A 1,754-nucleotide genomic window follows, 5' to 3' on the forward strand; every position below is an offset into this window, starting at 1 on the left:
CTGGGGGGCTGAATTCCAAATTCTAATTAATTCATATAAGGCCTTAGTTCTGTCTAAACTAGATTATGGATCAATCGTCTACGATTCTGCAAAACCACGCGTTCTAAAATTATTAGCACCTATACATAATGCCGGAGCTAGAATAGTCACTGGAGCTTTCCGAACGAGTCCGGTAAATGCAATTCTATGTGAAGCTGGTCTAATACCACTGGAAACTCGAAGAAAACAACTGAGCTTATCGTATGCAGCAACCAGATTATCAACGCTTTCAAATCCTATCTACGAGAAATTAACTAACATCGCCCATTTCAATGAATTTAAGGAAAAACCCAAACTTCCGGAACCGTTAAATAGTAGAGTCAAAACATACTGGCAAGAACTAAATATGGATACACCAAAAATCATATCAAGAATACAGTATCAAATTCCACCATGGACGATAGATCCTCCTTGCATACTCGATAAAATTCTGAAAGCAGGCAAACAAATCAACCCAAACGTTCTCAAAAGTCTATATACTGAATTATCGAATGAATACCCGTACCATACGCAAATCTTCACTGATGCTTCAAAATCAGGACAGGGGACTGGATGTGCGGTATGCACTCCCGAACATGAGATCCTATTCAGGCTCCCGGAAACATTCACAATATTCACTAGTGAAGCGTTAGCTGTTCTACAAGCCTTGAAGTACATAGAAGAAACAACACACAATAAATCCATCATTCTAACTGATTCTAAAAGCGTCCTACTCGCCCTACAAAATTTGGAAACAAACAACACTGTAATCCAAAACATTATTGAATTAAATGAAACACTTAAGCGAGACAAAAGAGAAGTGTTATATTCCTGGATTCCCTCCCATATTGGTATTGAAGGTAATGAAAAGGCTGATACAGCAGCAAAACTGGCTAGCTCCAGTACAGCTATAACGAAATATGAACAGGCAACTCATCAAGACATCCAAAAGCATTGCACCAAGGCGCAAACGGAAGTGTGGAATGAAGAATGGAGAAATAGCAGACCAACTAAGCTACATAAAGTTCGAAATAATATACATGACTTCAATCCGGCGCTACTACTAAATAGAAAAGACCAAGTGAAAATAACCCGACTAAGAATAGGACACTCGAACTGGACACACTCATACCTTATCACAAAAACCGAACCAAATTCCTGCGACACCTGTAACGTACGAAATAGTATTGAACACATCTTGACAATCTGCCCTAAATACAATATGAAGAGGATCCAACACAAGTTACAAAACTCACTAACGATCTTACGAGAAACAGATTCCTGCAGAAAAGTTTTAAACTTCTTAAAAGACATCAATGTATACCAATTGCTCTAAATATGATTAGCCCCACTAAGTAACCCAACTGTGGTCACTAATAACCTAAAAGGTGCATGTGACCTAAAACGCTCAATAAATGACAAATTGTGGGTAGTTTCCAATTGTCTAAAAACAAAATTTCGTTTTGGTGGACAATTTCAGGGGTTTGGTCTGGCAATCAACGTGTTAAGCAATCCAGAACACCAAGATAAATAAACTATAATACGTATCTATTATTTGACCTCCATCTTTTACTAAATTTAAATTTGTATTAAATAGGGTGCAAGGATAATTTTTATGAGGACAGCATAATTGTAATCCAATATTGATCGTGTTTAGCTCAAAAATTTTCGAGGATTATAGTAGATTAATAGGTGATCTTGTTTCGTGAAATAATAGATGACTTAATCATGTGCTC

General features: G+C 37.1%; 1 protein-coding gene across 1 annotated transcript; it reads left to right on the forward strand.

Moving 5' to 3' along the window:
• The first annotated feature begins 385 nt into the window (after positions 1 to 385).
• LOC122402058 lies at positions 386 to 1,354 on the forward strand. Its single transcript, XM_043404568.1, has one exon. It carries the CDS (start codon positions 386 to 388, stop codon positions 1,352 to 1,354), a length of 969 nt encoding a protein of 322 aa, XP_043260503.1.
• The last annotated feature ends 400 nt before the right edge of the window (positions 1,355 to 1,754 follow it).

The sequence above is a fragment of the Colletes gigas genome, unplaced genomic scaffold (assembly GCF_013123115.1).
Source record: "Colletes gigas isolate AHSC1104 unplaced genomic scaffold, ASM1312311v1 Colletes_gigas_Sc00032, whole genome shotgun sequence".
Classification (NCBI taxonomy): domain Eukaryota; kingdom Metazoa; phylum Arthropoda; class Insecta; order Hymenoptera; family Colletidae; genus Colletes; species Colletes gigas.

Excerpts from the sequence above, each read along its gene's own strand:
- LOC122402058 (XM_043404568.1), top strand. The coding sequence starts at position 386 with ATGGATACACCAAAAATCATATCAAGAATACAGTATCAAATTCCACCA.